We start from the raw sequence: 17,914 nt of genomic DNA, 5'->3' as shown, positions 1-17,914 counted from the left end.
TTTCTGGTGTTTAACTGTGCCTTTGCTATTGTTTTATGAATTCCTTGATTTTTGAGTCTGTACTCTGTTTTTGACTGTCTTTGGTGCTATGGATTACCTAGCCTTTTCAGACAATTCCTTTATGTTCTTATGAGCTTTGTGTAATGCAGTGTCTTGTTAAAATAAACCTTTATTAAGTAAAGATTTTTCAAGGCCTTTTTTGTATTCACTCATGGTTTTGACAGTATTTCCTCCCGTAGACTGCTACCTTTGAGGTAATTAAAAAGATTGTTTAAAAAAGGCTACATATTTAAGAAATTTTGGCAAATAACGTTTTTTTTTTTTTTTTAAATTAGGCACTATTAAAAATTTGAAACTTTTAACCTACTTCGCGTTAGACCTAAGTGTCACTCGGGCTGAACAAACAGTGCTAAAAGCACTGTATAGACGTGTCTCGCCTAAGCATTAAATCCCAAGGATTACTCTGGCTGTAAAAGTGCCAACAGCTTTTGTGCCGAAGGTTGTTTGGGAAACTATATAGGTGTGTCTTAATATAGGTGTGTCTTAAGCGACAGGACCAAGTGTTACCCAGGCAACGGTGTCTTCTCCTAGCTTCATAAATGTTACGAAATATTTTTCAGCAGACCAGGTGTTACACACCCTTGATGGTAATACAAGCAGTGATGACAAAATGAATCTGTCTACAGGAAGTGAAATTGAAAGGAACACTGAAATTCAAAGTGATACTGATGAATTCGAAAGTGACTCATGTCAGTCTGGAAAGAAAATCAGCAAGGAATCAAATTATGGTGTATTTCACCATGCTTAAAGGTATGCCACACAACTTATACATTTTCACAGTATATACTATATGGCATTAGAATATTATTTACTATTATTCATTATTATTTTCTATCATTATTACACTTTCTACACTTCGGACTCTGTACTTTTACTGTATTGCTCATTTAATTGTCATTTTTAAGCCAATAAACGCAAAGCTTCTTACATGTTTTTTCCAAGTAAAAAATGTAACGCGAAGGCGGCTACTAGGGAGTATATGGAAAGTTAAAAAAAAAAAAAAAATGATTTGGGACAGAAATATGTAATTTTTTTTTTTAGACAAAAACAAAAATAGCATTGCTTCAATAGAATAACCAACTTGAATGCAGAGTTGTCAATATTGATGCAGACACACATAACTTGCATATTGGCATTATTGGTATGTCCAGTGCTTGTTTTCAGTGTTACAGTAAATAGCAAGTCTCTACACCAGTAGTGCTTCACATTATGAAGCACACCATGGATTCTATTCCATCATGTTCTATCAGATCTACCAATCTATCCAATACAGCAATTTGCAAAGAAATACCCTCTCATGTCTAAATTACAAAAGCTTAGAAAGTAATTAAGCATGCTGAAATTAATATGAAGTTTAGTTTAAATAGTGATTTTGTTTTGTTTTTTTTTTTTTGGCCACAACATCTGCGACACTTCGGCTGGCAGTGGCAGAGGGTGTTTTTGCACAGCAGAGTGTATGAGCAACACAGGAAACTCTCAGGACTCCAACATCATTTGCACCATTTATCACATTTTTGGCATCATTGCAGACCACACCTAACTTTTCGGAATTGCCAAATTGGCAAGCATTTTCTGAACTGCATCTGCTATGGTTTGGCCTCAATTGCTCTGTATGGAGCATAACCCACTGGATAACGAAGTTCTCCCCCATCCACTGTGCAATTAAGCGATAATAGACATTGGACAAACACTGATGCTCCATGTCATTGGTGAAGCTAACAGTGGTAATGTCATGCAATAAGCTGCTGAGATTTTTTTTCCTCTCATAAACACAATCTTTCAATCCTTTTAAAGAGGACATCTGTGACACAAGTACAACTGTCACCACTAGTAATAGGGTAGAAAGTGTTAAGACGACGAAGTGTTCTGCACAGGAAAAAAGGAGGGGATTAGGGGACTCATGCATAATAACATGCATGGAACTCACACTAAAACACAGCATACAGACAAAAGTGGAAGTGTGCACATAAAAATTCAAATACACAAAACCATGTAAAAGCCAACTTTCAAGCACTTCAGCTCCATAAATCTTAGTCAGCGTGAAAAATAATACATGTATACGCGTCTGCCATCCCACCCCAACTTTTCCCAGAATTCTGCATATTTTAATATGCAAATCAATATAAATATCACCTTCTCCATTCATTGTTTGGTTAAACACAAGCAAATTCAAAGTGGAGGCCAGGAAAAATTTACTATTTGTTGACTTAAGCAGTGGTATAAACAACAAAAGAAAGTTGACTGAGTGATACAGAGTGGCAGAGACACTCGAAAGTTCATGATCTTAAAGTTGCATAGTGACCGAAATAAAGCATGAATTGGTCAGATATCAAAGTCACTGTGAAAAGGTGAGTCATAGCCCACCGTCTGAGTGTCATACGGCTGCGCTTTAGGGTACAGAGAAAAGAGAAAGAAGAAGAAGAAAAAAAAAAAAAATAGGGACAAAGTGAAAAAAGGTTGAAATGTCCACTTTAATTTCACAGTTTATTTTACAATTAAAGTAGAATGTCGTAAACTTAACTTTAAAATCAATGTTACATTTACCAGAGTTTTTCAGATCCCATCATAACTAAAGTAGCACATTAAATGCTATGTATTGTATATGTTCTTCTATGTGCTCTGCATGTGTGAATCACACAGGTTATTGTAATGCTAAGTACAAACAATTCTACCGGGAGCACTTGCTGGACTAATTGAGTTCATTTATAGCTCTTGGAATGAAGCTGTTTCTGAACCTCGAAGTTCGTGCAGGAAAGGCTCTGAAGCGTTTGCAGAATGGGAGACGTTCAAATAGACTGTGCGCATGGCTGAGGCAGTGAGTGGTGTACTATTAGTAACAACGCTAAAGTACCTACGGGTACATGGAATACTTTGGCCATTCCGTGGACCATTATGATGTTACAGGTTGATTACAATTTGATGCCTTAAAATTATAAACGATATGCCATTTATTTCAGTGTTAGTTGATAAAGCCACATCAGGGATGTGAATCTAAAAAAAGAATGGGAAACCGTCATAGAACAGTAGCACTGCTTTGATGCGGGGTGCCAGCAGTTTGCAAAACCGAGTGGGAGCCTGCATACGCACAGGTTAAGGCATGAGAATGTGTGTGGCTTTAAGCCAAGTTTAGTTTTTATACATCTCAAAGTGTGGAAATGGGCGTACACAACATTTTTGTGCATACGCACCATTTACACATGAGGCTCCAGGGCTTGAAGTTCTCTTTGATTTCATATAGTAACATCAACACGTTCCGATCTAAAACTCATATACAAAAATAAACACACTCCAAACTACGAGGGCTAACCACTATGTTAAAATTTCAAACAAATGTTTAACGCATCACAAAAGGAAAAAAGAAGTCAACAACAGAGTACCTCTTGTATGGATTCACTTCAACCACTGGTCAAGAAGATATATGGTATGAGCTGTAAAGTGAAAGGAGGAAGGTTTGACTTAGCTCAAGTAAGACATGTTTAGCCATAAAACTTGAGTCAAGTTGCCAAGGAGGGGTAGGAGAAATACAAGAGAAGCTGCTTCTTTGTGTCCAACAAAACCAGGCGGCAACTGCTTCATTTTAAAAACTAACACAGCTCAGTTAACCATCCCACAAAACCAAAAAGGAAAGGAGTGAGCAACTGTGCATATATTGTAGTTCACAAGATTTGTTACTTGTTCTCTTTTTACTTCTCTCCCGTTTTAAACTTCACTCCTTCGTAAGTTGCTCCTTTCATTGCTTACATTTTTCACTCCCGTGTCTTTTCTCGACCAAGACAGACATCACTACCATACATTTATTGGGAGAAAACAAGTACTTGAAGTGAGTCGGTATGCAACCCCCAGCAATCATATAAGAAGCCTTCACACCATAGTACCAGCCAATAGTTTCCATTTCAACCACTGCAAAAAAACACCCCAAAATTAAAACAAATTCATTACAACACCTAAATGTACTGCGCCAAACAACATTGCTGTTTTGTAATAAGTTAATGTACATGATGACTCAGTGCTACAACTTTGTCTGGCTATGATTTGAACAAAACAAAAAAACTTCAATCTTGAATATATAACTAATGAAAAACACAAAAAGTAATGTCCGAGTGACTGATACAAACAAATGAAAATCAAACAACAGTAGTAAATACTCCCAAAATTCAGGTTATTTTTACTGATTACCTATTTAAATAACAAAAAAAAAATACAGTTTAATCTAAAATTGTGTTTTGCAGTGATCATCAACAAAGGCCAAGGCCAGTCACCAAGAAAAGTAGGAACTGATTAATTTCAGGAATGCTTTAGTCAATTGTGATTGTATGTAGCATATTCAAGAGCAAGGAGCTGCAGTGAACTAAAACTACAAATATTCCATACAAAAAAGTACTGAGTTAGTTACATAGTAATTTTGACACATTTGATTAACCAACGGCACCATAACCGAGGGCCATTGTCTTTGGAAATTTCAAAACTAATTTTATATAAAAGCCAGAACCACCACAAGACACTTTACATAATATTACAATATATAATCAAATTGGCAAACCTTTTGTAAAACTAATACACATGGAAATACAAAAATCATGTTAACAGGCAGTAATGGATGCACAGGCATGATCAGCTATAGCATTCTAAAACACAGATCTCTTAAATGGCTGCTTCAGAATTAAACACGAAGAACTTTTGCAAGCAGCAGGAGAGAAGATATGGCCATTTATTTTAAAATAAATGTTACAACTGATAGAGTCTCACCTAAAGAGATAAAAATCTGTTGACACCACAAAACTAAAAGATCATTCAGGAGTTGTACAGTATAAAAGCCTTTAGACCAATTAAGAAATAATTAAGCTGGCAAAAATACGATGTTCTTCCTAAAGGATGCACATACAGTATGAGACAAAACTCGAGTCCACCACTAGTCAATACCATTAAAATGTGAAATATTTCAAAATGGGTCATCTTATTTTTAAGTACGGAATATTCAAAGTTGTGTATATTTTTAAATAAATGCATTAAATAGGTGACACTGAAAATACAGGCCCCAAAGTAAAAACTATAAAAAAATGAATTTAGGGATGCTCAGAAAAAAAGTAAGGCATTATAAAGGCATACAGTACTACCATTCAAGGAGGCCCAGTAGCATTTATTTACACACTTTTTTTGAAAAAAATTGCAGTCTGAAAGTACTGAAAGGTCCCAGAAAAAGGACGTGCAGTATTATTCATAATAGCACTCAATTTCCTTTTCAATTTCTCCTTTGCTACTACCTCCAGAAGGCCCAGACTTATGACTGATCCCCGAGTTACAAATATGCTTTTTGTTTTGGTAGGCCTCTCTTAAAGTGATGTTTCTGGCTCGGCTCAGCACACCACAGTGTAGAAAATTTCAAAGGCCATCAGAGAGATATAGAACATGAAATATGTATTACAAGGATGAAACATGAAACAAGGATATCACAATCCACATTAAAAGAGCAGTCTCCTGAGAAAAAGTGCTCGTTTCATCACGTACCTTCATTTGCCGAGTGAGAAACTTCATCCAATAAACCAGTAAGACCAGCATCATGCCTAAAAAAAAAACAGAGGAAAGAAATCTTACATCCATCATGAAATGGATTATTTTCTACATAAAACTTTAGCAGTAGAGTGTTGTACCGTGTTAGCCATAGATTGATGCAGGAGAAAGTAGGGTGAAATGGCACATTTTATTGAATCTATTTAGTTAGCCCCAAAAACGTGTCATTTCACCCTACTTTCTCCTCTACATAAAACTTGACAGAAGAATAGAGCAAGATTACATAAAACGACCAATTTATAATATGTATAACCACATCACTATCTATTTCATGAGAATATTTTGGAGTCAAGTCCAGTTTAGATGGAAATTAAAAAGTATAAAACTTTAACAAATCAAGTTCATGTCTCAAGAGGGTATGTAAAAATAAACACTTAGATGAAATACTCCGGTTCTCTTTAAATAGCGGGAGATTATCCAAGTCCAGTTCCACTGGGAAATCATGAAAGTAGAAGTCTTGCTTATTGACAGACACACATGTAGGTCAGCATCAAAAACAGGGAATCTCAAGTGGTTTGTTGAGCCGGGAGAGGATAAATGTAAATCACAGGTGCTATTCTTTATTGGTGGATGCCAGAAGTCATAGTTGACAGTGTCATAATTAGCTGTTCAAGCCAGCAGCACTTCACAAAATTATATTTTTTAAATCAAAAACTATGTTTTTGGAGAACAGTGAATAAGGTAGAGAACCCTAGGGCACATGGAGGTTTATGCCCGCTGCTAATTACTGTACACTGTCAGCTTTAAAACAATTTAACGTCGAAAGAACAAAACGCTCAGATTCCTGAAGATACATTAAAACAAAGAAGAAAAGTGAAGGGTAAGTTGCTCTCCAGGACACTATGATACTACCAAACCTTGTACATACCATGCCTCACATTTATTGAGCTATAAACCATATGCTCCCACTTGAATCCCCATCTTTGGCTCACTGTGCGAATTACTTATTTACTTAGTCAGTCCTGTAAGAGAACAGTTTTACAAGGTTGGGTTTGTTTTTTTGTTTTTTTTAAATATAGAACAAACAGTAGCTAATTGTTTATGTAAAATAAATGTTAACTATAAAGATTTAAACATTTTTTTATCCACAGGATAAAAGCACAAGTAAACCAGTTAAATCTACAAGAAAACAGGTAGGTTAATGGTCGTCATGCTCAGCAACCTGAAGATAATCCATGGATGAAGGAGCAATACCTACAGTATATTATGGTACTGGGTCTACAGGATAGCATATCTCGAACGGAATTAATCCCAAATATAAAGCCTTCTGAAAATGAAATTCTTGGGAATCAACTGTCATATTTCAAAAACACACTGATGGTATGCAAGTCATCACCATCCTCTAATCCACATTAGAAGCCAGCTGAATATGTCCCATTTCTAAAAACACTCATGTTCAATATTTTCCTCTATACACCAAATATTTACCTTCACCTCCTTCAGAAAGTTTAATATGAAATACATAAATAATATTCCTGACATCAGTCAATTATGTAGTTACAGCTTTTTAACAGATGAACCAATAAGTAAGCAAACCCATATACAGTATCTAAAAAATTTCATTATAGGCTATGTTTAAATTAGGGTTGCACAGTATACCAGTAGTGAAAAAGTATTGAAAAGTACTGGTGGAAAAGGCATATCTGTTCAATCTGTTCATTGTTTAACATATTACTGCCAAGTCAAATTTTCACTCTCTCTCTCTCTCTCTCCTTCCAATCCCAAATTATATCTCCTTTATCTATACAATACTGTTTAAATGAAGATCAAATCTTGGTATCTCCACATATTAGTAAATACAACTGGTCTTTAATACTTTTTTTTTCTTGGTAAAGCTACATTACGTATTTTGTTAGCTTGCTTTGCTGAAGTGTGAAATAAAAATGGTGCTGGCTTTCAGAAATACAGCAAAAAAACACCAAGGCAAATGGCCAATTATTAGACAGACTGCTGCATAAAGGGAGGCTACTCAGAGCAGGTTGTGCCTCTCACCAGGCACTGGCAGTCCTCATCCACAGTGTCTCCTGATGATGGATAAAGGCAGATTTACTGCTGCTCTCTGGACGGCAGTGCGGCTTCAGTGTTTCCTTAGAAATATGGAGAGAAGGGGGATCCCATTCCTAAAAAAGTTCAAACATCAAATAAGGCATCAGAAAGAGTAGGACTTCTTAAACAGAATTCCAGATAATGAATCAGAAACCAATGAAAAAAAAAATGACTCATTAACTTTTGTGAAAGCATGGTCTAATTCAATTTAAAGTTGTACATGGCATGCACTTCTCTCAACTCAGATCATTCTAAGGGCCATCTGGCCATGTTGTCATCAGGCAACTACCCCAACTAGGTCATGTCACATGCTTAACTTCTATTCAAATCAGTTTTTTGTTTATCCATCAGATAGTTTTGGTTTCTGAACAATCTTTAATCCTTTAACAGATCTGAATGGCCAGCATCCACACCACATGCACTTCACAACAGGTCACCCACCTGAAGCTAAGGATGTTCGGGTCCAATCAGTACTTGGATAGGAGACCAACTAGGAAAAGCTTGGGTTGCTTTATGGAGTTAGATTACAGCTAAAGGTTTGTATACGAGGTGAACACATTTTGTAAGCGCGAGTTACATTTTGAGATGATTTTACAAACCAGTTACATTTTGAGCATGAACGATTGTAATAAGTGTATATGTTTCATTTGTTACCGTGCTCTGTACAAATATTTTATAAATCTACTTTTCTTTCTACTCGCATGCACAGCTAACAGAAAGCCAGATTTAGCACAGGGACTCATCATATAGAACTGCTAGGCAAGCATTAGAAGATAAGACAGGGACAACTGCAAAATGGGCATTGTATACTATTTTTCTGTGTCAAAGTCAGCATGAAACTGTATCTTCTTTGCCTTGTTTGGAATGGCATGATTCATCTAAGTGGGGGACTGCACATGAAGAAAGAGTAAAAAGCCTTGGAACATTGCCCGGCACACCTTTGAAGCCGACGGACGGATGGGAGATAACGTCATCCGATCCTGAAAATTCTTCCAACGCAATAGCGTAAATAGTAGACTCTACACATCGGGCCCCCACTCCCCATTCATGGCTTCCTTCATCTGTTATGCAACATAACCCATCGTTAAAGAAAGCCAAGTTATTTCTCCTATGTGATTTCTTACCGCCGTATCATTTATTGCCTTTTTATATTACAGGTAAAATTCCATTACAACGAACTCCCTAGGACCTAAAAAATATTTTGTTGTAATGAGATTCTGTATTTGTTACTATAGTGCTTTCTTTAACTTGTGTCTAGGCATTTGCAATCATTTCAATAGCTTCTTTCACATTAATTTTAAACTCCTCCTACCTACAAGTTATGCTGATGAGAATTTTTCTCAGCATTTCCTTGCCATAATACACTTTCAGGATGCGAATGATGCCCAGATCCAATGGCTGAAGCACTGCCATGCAATTGGATGGGAGGAATTCAACGCGAACATTATTTAAATGTGGAAGCATGTTGTGTGCAGCAGAGTTATCAATCAGAAGCGGAATCATCCTTTTCTTCTTCATATTGTGAGGTTTCTGAACACTTTTGGGATCCCACCCATGGGAACGACACGCTGAAGTGCTCCCCGAAGCACGAATGCAGCGTCTGTGGAAGATTGTTTGTCCGTTGCTGGGGCAGGGCGATAGCAGGCTCACAGCGGTGCAGTGAAGCTTCACAGAAGCAAATCATAAAAGATCGGGGTCACACTATAAGTCCCTGTCTTGCATCCCAAAACACGAGGCTTAGTCTCAGTACTTTAGCAAAAACACCTTTATTCAGCTTGAAACAGAAACGGCAGTTATTTATTGTAGCGTAATCTGCCACTCTGCTATACACAGACACAGCAGTCAGGCAGGGTCGTGGCCAGGTCAGTGACCAAGTAATCCTGTTATTTGCATTTAGTAATGAGATTTCTATAGACTCGTGTCATATGGGGAAGCTGTCGGGACCATAAAAATACTTTGTGTCTTGAAAATTTTGTTGTAAAGATATTCGTTGTAACGGAATTTTACCTGTATATCTATTTAGTTTCAGATTATATAACAAGCTGCAATTAAAATAACTTATTCCAACAAGGGAGCTAGTGCCCCCTGCTGGATACAGCGATGCACTTGCCATGTGTTTTGCAGTCACATGATTTTTTGCAGCACTCTTGCGGCGATCTACTGCCAGAATTATTTGAGAGCAAAAACAGAGAGGCAAAGGCGAGACTTTTTTTAGCCAATGGGAGTACTAACCAGCCAATCATGAGACACACCTCCTTCCCCACCCCCAAACAGGAACATGCATAGTTTACTTCATGATTCAACAATTTGTAAAACTTAGTAAAAGTATGGCTTTTTTGTCGCCAGGTTCTCGCTTGTGATCAGTTAAGCTTTTACCGGCAAGAAAACCTCTTCCACGAGCAAAGTGAGGTTGGGGACATTGAGGTCAAATAGACCCTGTTCAAGACCTCAATTGTGAAAGTGACTTCTAAAAGCTGTGGTCTTAAGGCAGTCAGGGAATTATATGACGGCAACCTAAGTACCCAATGATGGGTCCTAAAAAGTAAGGAATGCTGCCAGACTAAAGAGCTGGCCTTTAGAGACATGTTCTCAGTATGATCTTCTGAGTCATCTGAGAGGTACCGAAAGGCTAAGAGATCCTGTAATCGTGGTTACTGAAGCATGAAAGGAGTTTGAAGAAGCCATAGAGAAAAACAATCCAACTGTCCTGAAGCTGTTCTGGGAAACTGTTTGACATCTCAGAAAGGGAAGGCATGACCTTGCCCAGAATGGGTTACGCTGGAATGGAGAGGTTCTAACTTCTTCTGGGGAAACTCTTGAGCAGTAGAAGTAACATTTTAAGGGGCTTCTCAACCCACTGAACATGCCATCCTATCAAGAGGTGTGTTGTGGGGGGGTCCCATCAGCATTGCTCAAGTTACTATGGAGGCACGAGGACTCCAAGGTGGTAAGGCGGCTGCTGTGATGTATGAGATCTGACCAGTGACGTTGAAAGCTCTGGACATTGTTTGGATAACATGGTTAACACATCTATTCATTGGCATATAAAAGGCTGGTCAAGTAACTTTGGACTGGCAGAATGGTGTGGTTGTCCCAATACTTATAATAAAAAATAAAAAAAAATAAAAATGACCAGAGAGTATGGGTACCAGACTCCATCAAGGCTGTATATTATCATTACCCATATCTGGTTTTCATGGACAGGATATCAAGGTGCAGCTGAGGAAGTGAGGCTGTCCATTTGAGAAGTCTATGGGTAGCATTGTTGCTTTATGATGTTCTCTTTGCTTCATCTGAATGTGACCTTCAGCACACACTCAAGCAATATGCTGCAGAGTGATAAGTGTCATAAAAAAGGATCAGCACTTCTAAGTATGAGGTCATGGTTCTCTCTCAGAAAAGAAAGGATTGCTCGCTCCAAGTATGTGGGTTTGGTTTCTGACCATAGTGGAGGAGTTCAAGCACCACGCGATCAGTTCACGAGCCATGGAAGAGATCAACAAGCATATAGACTATACTTCCTTAGAAGGCTGGCATCCTTCAACATCTGCAATAAGATGCTGCAGATATTCTATCAGACGGTTGTGGCGAGTGCCCTCTTCTACGCGGTGGTGTGCTGGGGAGGCAGCATAAAGAAGAGGGACTTCTCATACCTGGAAAAACTGATGAGGAAGGCAGGCTCTATTGTATGCACGGAACTGGACAGTTTGACATCTGCAGCAGCAACAGGCGCTGAGCAGGCTCCTGTCAATCATGGAGAATTCACTGCATCCACTGAACAGTATCAGCTCCAGACAGAGGAGAGCTTCATGCAACAGACTGCTGTCACCGTCCTGCTCCACTGACAGACTGAGGAGATCATTCCACCCCCACACTATGTGACTCTTCAATTCCACCCCGGGTCTAAATGTTAACACTATACAAGATTATAGACTGTAATATCTGCCTCGCACTCTCCACCTTACATTTTTTTTTTTTTTTTTTAAACTTGCACTGCTTTTTTTTTTATTTTTCTTTAATTAATATTGTTTTTATCAGTATGCTGCTGCTGGAGTATGTGAATTTCCCCTTGGGTATTAATAAAGTATCTATCTACAGGAGTGGCAGACGCTACTCGACAGGTGCAGTACTAGTCCATGGAAGCGGAGTCTAAAGACAATATTCTATAGAGCAGCAGATAATTGCATATTATCGACACAAAAAAAAGGGGGGGAGGGTTTTTTTTATCATAAATGCTATCTGCGCTGCTATATCAAATATGGCATCCATGATGGCTGCCATAGAACAACTATAGATGAATATCTCCACAAGTAATAGACATAAAATGATATTTAGGTTTTTGGGGTCATAGATTCTAACAGACGTTTGTTTTTTTGTAAATATAAAATTTATGGGGTGAAACATATACAGGTGCCGGTCATAAAATTAGAATATCATGACAAAGGTGATTTATTTCAGTAATTACATTCAAAAAGTGAAACTTGTATATTAGATTCATTCATTACACACAGACTGATGTATTTCAAATGTTTATTTCTTTTAATTTTGATGATTATAACTGACAACTAATGAAAGCAAACCTGCTTTGGCAAACCTAGTAGTGAAGCAGATAAGTATCTACACCGCTGTCATCACTTACGGTCGTAACCTGTGAGTAATGACCTAAAGAGATCACAAGTACAAACAGCAGATATAAGGTTTCTTCACAAAGTCACTTGAGAAGCTTAAAAATTCATGAGGTCATCAGAGTACAGTTGCTGCTCCTCTGGATTGAGAAAAGCCAGCTGAGATGGTTTGGGCATGTCGTAAGGAAGAAACAAGACGGCTACCCCTAGAGCTGCTCTGGTCATGTCCCACTAGGAGAAAACCCTGCGGTAGACCTGGGACACACTTGACGGATTACGTCTCCTAGCTGGCTTGTGAATTTCTGAGAACTCCTCAAGAACAGCTGGTATCTGCAGCTGGGGACAAGAAAGTCTGGGTTGATCTGCTCAGCCTGCTGCCACCACAACCCTCAGAAGGAGAAGTGGTTTCAGGTGATGAGATTTGTTAATATATTGTTCAATTTTTAAGCATCTCAGTGATTCATTTGTACTAAATCTTCTGATATATTGACCTATATTTGATTTGTACATGACATGCCATTACATGTTCAATTGACTTGCAATGAAACAATTTTAATGTAACTTACAAAACCAATGTGAGAAATTACAAATTCAAATACATCAAACTTACTAATACCTATCATGTTAAGACACTCAATATAACAATCGTTATACATTTACTTCACAATCATTATTACTATTAATACCAATTAAACTATTCAGATCATCATTACGAATTGCTTTTGTAACATCTTAATCACAGTCACTGCTTTCCATACCTGCTTCTGGTAGCTGTCCAGGCTGTTGCTGTGTACCAGCTCATTGTTGGATTCATATAATGTGGTGTGTCCATCAGGTGGAGGAGGAGGGAACAACGACAAGGAGCACATGGCTGAAGTACTAAGCTAAGGGTAAAGAGACACTGTCATTAATCATTCTACACTCCGTTTTGTCAAACTCATAACAAATCTACAAAATGAAGTGCAACTGTAAAGACTTAAAGAGCCCAAATAATAAAAAAAAAAAAAACCTCAAAGCAAGAAGGTTATAATTAAAGAACAGTTGTATTGATACCACAACCCAATCCCCAATCCACAGTAATTTGTGTTACATTACCCCTATATATCCTTCAGTAATTTCAATGGGTTGCTTCTCAGCCAAGGGAGTGGGCTCACTCACAATTTTGCCTCATGAATAAAGAATGGTACCAAGAACATCATCTGAGAGCAACATCTCCCAACCATCCTAGAACAGTTTGGTGATAAGGCAAAAGTGATAACTAAGTGGCTCAGGGAACAAAACATCAAAATTTTGGGTCATGGCCATGAAACTCCCCAGACCTTAATCCCATTGAGAACTTCTGGTCAATTCTCAAGAGGCAGGTGGACAAACCAAAAATCCACCCCTACTTTCTCTGCTGTTCTTTTTTCGGTTTTCTGTGGTGGCCACCTGCGCCACCACCACCTGATCAAAGCACCGTGATGTCCCTACATTGATGGATTAAAGGCCAGAAGTCCACATGACCGTCATCATCAAGTTCTTCCATTTGAACCCCAAATACAATGAGGACTGAGTGAGGTCATTTATTTTAGGTAGAATGCCTAGACGGGGCTGGGTGGTCTTGTGGCCTCGGAACCCCTGCAGACTTTAATTTTTTTTTCTACAGACATCTGGAGCACAAACTGATAAAAATCACAAACTTATGGTTATATTCCATTCATTATCCAACATATGTACTGTATAAACGACTTCTAAAAATATTGTAACAACCTTTGTGTAAGAAGGATATGGCCTGACGTCTAAGCACCAAATTACAGAGATGAAGGTAACACTTTACCATATTCACCAATTGGTACTTTTGATATCAGTAAAACATATCATGTTTAAATTGGAATTTAGGGAAACCCAACACAGGCAGCTCTAGAAATCTATTTAACACAAATGTTTTTAATCTATCAATTTTAACTTGGCCCCTATGTGAGTTTGGGTGTAAGTGTGTAGGCCCTGTGATGAATTGGCTCTGATGTCCTGCAACTCTGAATTGGATTACTGGGATCTAAGTATATACGGTATATATTTTTTGGCTGTTAAATGTGTGATATGATGGCAAGCTGAATCCATAAATATACTGCAACAGACTGTTTTACACTCTTTACTGAATGGTAGTGTGCGGTGGGACATTTATTGTAACCAAAATCACTGCAAGGCACACACACCACTATCTTACTAACCACAAACACATTATATCTCATACATTTACTGGAGAAGCTGGTAGAAAAGCAGTTCTGATTTACAGATCAGTGTTTGCTGACACTGCACTTAGTTGACATCTCCAAGCTGCTTTGCCTGCCCTTCTGTGCCTCAGGGGCAACACATATGCCCACTATTCACTGGTCTTGTGAGACTCACTAGTGACCAAACATCCAGGCAGCCTGGAAATGCTGCTGAAGTCCCCCAAGTGCTGTGACTGCAACATTGTAATCACTGAGCTGCGTTTATGCCAGGTTCTCAGACAGGCCTTGTCCACCCAAGGATGTTGTCCCTCTCGGGTTCACACCCGGGTACGCTATACCATCATTTACACAGCAACCCTGGGTGCCTCTCACGGCATAACGATTCTGTTACAAGCTGGCAACTGAAAGCATTTTGTGCTTAATAATAATAATAGGTCAAATTTATACAGCATTTTTCCTGTGTTCAAAGCACTTCACAAATATTAAAGAGGGTCCAGCAGCAATAAAAGCTTAGAAAAAGTTCTTGAAATAAATAACACTAGACAGAAGCTAATATTAAACAATAAACACCAAATAAAAGATAAAATACATGAAGTACACATTTGTGAATTATAATAGGAGACAATTCTAAAACACCATGGATATATAACAGTTTGTAAATACTATTTATGACCTGGATATATAGAGACTTGTTAAATGCCTTCTTGAACAGAAGCTTCTTAAGCTGCCCTTTAAAAGCCAAATCTAATTACTTTATGGAGACATTCCAAAGTCTGGGTTCAACAGAACTTAAGGCTGTGTCACACACTGAGCACATATTAGTCTGGGGCAGGACAAGACTCTCAGCATCTGTGAATGGGAGTATGCAAACAAGACTGTAGTGACATAGGGGTTCACTGTTGTACAGTAGCTCTGTGAAACAGGGTAGCGATAGATAGACTGTATGTATCGAGACACTTGTAAAGTCCTGTGGTCTGTCAAAACCACACAGGTGTCCTCAAGAACAGCCTCTACGGATGCCACCTTTGTGTTGCACCAAATCTCAATGCAGACCCTTTTCATGTGCAGCTCCTACCTTCATTTGGAATTTTGACCCCCTAACCGTGTTTAAGAAGCATTTCAAGGCTCTCGTTTGATGAATTTTAGGCTCCTGTAACTAAGAGAAGTGTAACCGACTTCAATTTTGTTCTGAGCTCTTCATTTGCGAACCTTGCAACCCGTAATATGTGCTTCTTAACGGTCTCTCTGAATGATATTTGAATGTCATTAAATTTGGAACAGACGGTTCCAGGCGGATGAATGGTTCCCCTGTTGCATCTCTGAATGGGACTCTAATGGACAGTTTTGAACCATCTGGGGTAACAAATTAGAAGGGCTACTTGCCGGCAGAGATACAGTAGTGAGTGTGGGAGGTCAAAGAAGCCGCTTCTCCTTATCAGAAAAGAGAACGACTTGACACGGAATCTACTCTGGGGGTAAAAGCAAGAAAATCTTTGTTAATGTGTTATGAGGCAAGCGTAATATGAAGGCATCAAAAATACGACATTTCTTGCCAAAGAGGAAGGTATGACTGTATGATCACTAAGAGAGAATTAAAAACTCATTTTCTTAAGCAGGGTTTAGTCCAAATTATCCCTGCTTATGTTGTGGTTTATTTTTAAAAAGTTGCGCTCCTTCCATCATTTAATTACTCCAAGGAAAGCAATGGGATAAACTATTTCTGATGAACACCCATGCAGCATATCTATATGCAAGATTATAATCGCCAATACGTAAGAGACAGGAAGCATAAATATATCAAAGGAAAAACAAATTCCGTGTGAGATAGCGGCTGGACGCTTTTGGCTCTTACACGGAGTACAACGCGCGTCTTACAGCTCACTAACGTTTACTTTAAATTTCAGGTACATGAATGTCAACAGAAAAGGAAATCATGAATATTGTAATAATGAATTCTGCGAACTCCAACTTCAAAGTTACATTTCTCCCGTCTAACCTACGCTACTCACCAACAACGCTTCGTCCGAATAAACCAGACTTCTGCTGGAGTGATTATAAAGCCCGCCGACGTAGAACGTCTTGTAGGCGGGACCTTCAAAAGGGCCCGATGAACTTTGAGTTCGCCCTCTAACGACAGGGAGGACCAATTGCTTGTATTGCTAATTTGGAGTCGTGTGGAAATGGCCTGTTCAAAAACCGTGAAGTGATGAAGATGGGTGATTAAAGCTTGAAGAGAAAGATTTCTAACAATATTACAAACGAAAACCGATCGGTGCTTAAAATATTTGGGATAACAAATACATTTGCTGAGGTACTGCGATCCATAATTTAATTAAATTACCACATTTACTAAAGCACATTTCTAATCACTAGTAAATATACACCTTTGAAGCACTCATAATAGATATTAAAACTGATTCCAGTAGTTTAGACAACGTTTAGATGTATACAGCAGCAGAAATATAAAAAAAAACACAAACACAGATTCATAGGAGAAATCATACAATCAATACATAAATAAAATGCATATTGTGCATAAATTGCAAAATTACAGTGGGATGCAAAAGTTTGGGCAACCTTGTTAATAGTCATTATTTTCCTGTATAAATCGTTGGTTGTTACGATAAAAAATGTCAGTTAAATATATCATATAGGAGACACACACAGTGATATTTGAGAAGTGAAATGAAGTTTATTGGATTTACAGAAAGTGTGCAATAATTGTTCAAACAAAATCAGGCAGGTGCATAAATTTGGGCACCGTTATCATTTTATTGATTCCAAAACTTTTAGAACTAATTATTGGAACTCAAATTGGCTTGGTAAGCTCAGTGACCCCTGACCTACATACACAGGTGAATCCCATAATGAGAAAGAGTATTTAAGGGGGTCAATTGTAAGTTTCCCTCCTCCTTTAATTTTCTCTGAAGAGTAGCAACATGGGGGTCACAAAACAACTCTCAAATGACCTGAAGACAAAGATTGTTCACCATCATGGTTTAGGGGAAGGATACAGAAAGCTGTCCCAGAGATTTAAGCTGTCTGTTTCCACAGTTAGGAACATATTGAGGAAATGGAAGACCACAGGCTCAGTTCAAGTAAAGGCTCAAGTGGCAGACCAAGAAAGATTTGGATAGACAGAAGCGACGAATGGTGAGAGCAGTCAGAGTCAACCCACAGACCAGCACCAAAGACCTACAACATCATCTTGCAGCAGATGGAGTCACTGTGCATCGTTCAACCATTCGGCGCACTTTACACAAGGAGATGCTGTATACGAGAGTGATGCAGAGGAAGCACAAACAGAGCCGCTTGAGGTATGCTCAAGCACATTTGGACAAGCCAGCTTCATTTTGGAATAAGGTGCTGTGGACTGATGAAACTAAAATGGAGTTATTTGGG

The 17,914-nt window shown here is 38.4% G+C and overlaps 1 protein-coding gene across 2 annotated transcripts in view; it reads right to left on the bottom strand.

Annotated features, from left to right (window-relative positions):
• The window catches only part of aaas (achalasia, adrenocortical insufficiency, alacrimia), a 75,017-nt gene extending 58,421 nt beyond the window's left edge, over positions 1 to 16,596 (bottom strand). For both annotated transcript variants that reach the window (XM_039746808.1, XM_039746809.1), the window contains exons 1-4: positions 16,522 to 16,596; positions 13,058 to 13,183; positions 7,621 to 7,748; positions 5,566 to 5,621 (exon numbers count right to left, since the gene is read on the bottom strand). In XM_039746808.1, coding sequence (XP_039602742.1) covers positions 5,566 to 5,621; positions 7,621 to 7,748; positions 13,058 to 13,168 — 295 coding nt within the window. In that variant the 5' untranslated portion in view covers positions 13,169 to 13,183; positions 16,522 to 16,596. The remainder of the gene's footprint in view (positions 1 to 5,565; positions 5,622 to 7,620; positions 7,749 to 13,057; positions 13,184 to 16,521) is intronic.
• Positions 16,597 to 17,914: the final 1,318 nt, after the last annotated feature.

The sequence above is a fragment of the Polypterus senegalus genome, chromosome 3 (genome assembly GCF_016835505.1).
Source record: "Polypterus senegalus isolate Bchr_013 chromosome 3, ASM1683550v1, whole genome shotgun sequence".
Classification (NCBI taxonomy): domain Eukaryota; kingdom Metazoa; phylum Chordata; class Cladistia; order Polypteriformes; family Polypteridae; genus Polypterus; species Polypterus senegalus.
Note: the sequence above shows the minus strand (reverse complement) of the source record. Positions and strands in the feature narration are given on the sequence as shown.